This window comes from Sinocyclocheilus grahami, unplaced genomic scaffold (genome assembly GCF_001515645.1).
Source record: "Sinocyclocheilus grahami isolate Dianchi unplaced genomic scaffold, SAMN03320097.WGS_v1.1 scaffold341.1, whole genome shotgun sequence".
In the NCBI taxonomy this organism is placed as follows: domain Eukaryota; kingdom Metazoa; phylum Chordata; class Actinopteri; order Cypriniformes; family Cyprinidae; genus Sinocyclocheilus; species Sinocyclocheilus grahami.
In genome coordinates this window covers 1,176,910-1,178,133 of record NW_015505520.1, presented here as the reverse complement: position 1 = coordinate 1,178,133, position 1,224 = coordinate 1,176,910, and the positions used below count along the sequence as shown (strand labels likewise).

Here is a 1,224-nt window from a genome sequence, read left to right as displayed (position 1 = left end):
TGTATACTTACAGGCATCATTAAAGATCATGGGGTTTGGCCATATGACCATCAGACAGGTTTTATGTCCCTCCTTGATAGTGAGACTGAAAGAGAGAAACACAAAGAGGTTTGCCTTTATATAGTCTTACACTTCCCTATATGCTAAAGAACAACAACTTTCCATAATTATATGTGTGTGTGTGTGTGTGTGTGTGTACACAAACACCTACATAAAGACGTACTTGCATACATAATTTCATATAAAAATAAAGGAAGTAGAAGAGCTCATGGCCCTAAATTTATAGCATTTTTGCACTGAATTCACAAAACATAATTTTTAGTTTTTGTCTTCAATCTAAGCGTGACTATACACTGATGAGATTTTCCTGTAATGGTAATGCTAAATAAATGATGAAATTACAATTATATACCAGTTCAACATTTATTGTTAGATTTTTAGTTCCACTTTTAATGTCTAGTCAATGTTTTAATCATCTGCCACATTAATTACTTTGAATTATCTTCATTTGGGAGATTTCTCTGGTAAATACTGTTATGCAATTAATTGACTGACAGCTCTGTTTTACATTCATCATCAAAGTATGTGGATCACGCGGTCCCTTCAGAAAAAAAGAAAAGAAATTAATTCTAAATAAAACCTTGTTAGAGAGCCTAGATGTCACTTTGAATGGAAACCTTCTGTGTAGCACTGCTAACAGATAGAAAATAAAATAAATAACACCTATGTGATGGAAAGAGCTGTGAATATGGTCTCTTGAAAATGGGTCTTGGGTGAAAAATTTGGGTATGATCAAAGAGTTGGAAGGGAGGTCAGTGTTGTGGTCGGAAAGATTGCTTATTGGTGCAAAGTATTTAAAAAAACAATGTTGTTCTGGGAAATTCACCTCAGCAAGTTTAAATGGTACCAGTGGCAGGTTGCTGAGCATGCTTAGTTTGATCACGGATGCCCAGTCATAATGAATATCGTTTTCGAAACATATCTGACCTACATGTACTGTGTTTTGTGTACTATAGGGAATTAGGCATATTTGGATGCTGTATGCTACTATATTAAATAACAGTCAGATTTTGTGATACAACATTAAAATAAATAATATCTGCCCAATGGGTTTTAAGTTTAAGAAACGTAAGTGTGAGTTTCATAACTGCTATCATTATTTTTTACACGTAAAGCATTTGAACCCCAGAAATTAAGAACATACAAAATATAAGAGTTTATAGA

General features: G+C 33.4%; 1 protein-coding gene across 1 annotated transcript in view; it reads right to left on the bottom strand.

The window, feature by feature from the left end:
• LOC107603128 (uncharacterized) overlaps positions 1–76 on the bottom strand; it is a 4,998-nt gene extending 4,922 nt beyond the window's left edge. The window contains exon 1 of the mRNA XM_016295841.1: positions 12–76. Within this exon, the coding sequence (XP_016151327.1) occupies positions 12–17 (6 nt within the window). The 5' untranslated portion in view covers positions 18–76. The remainder of the gene's footprint in view (positions 1–11) is intronic.
• Between the last annotated feature and the right edge of the window lie 1,148 nt (positions 77–1,224).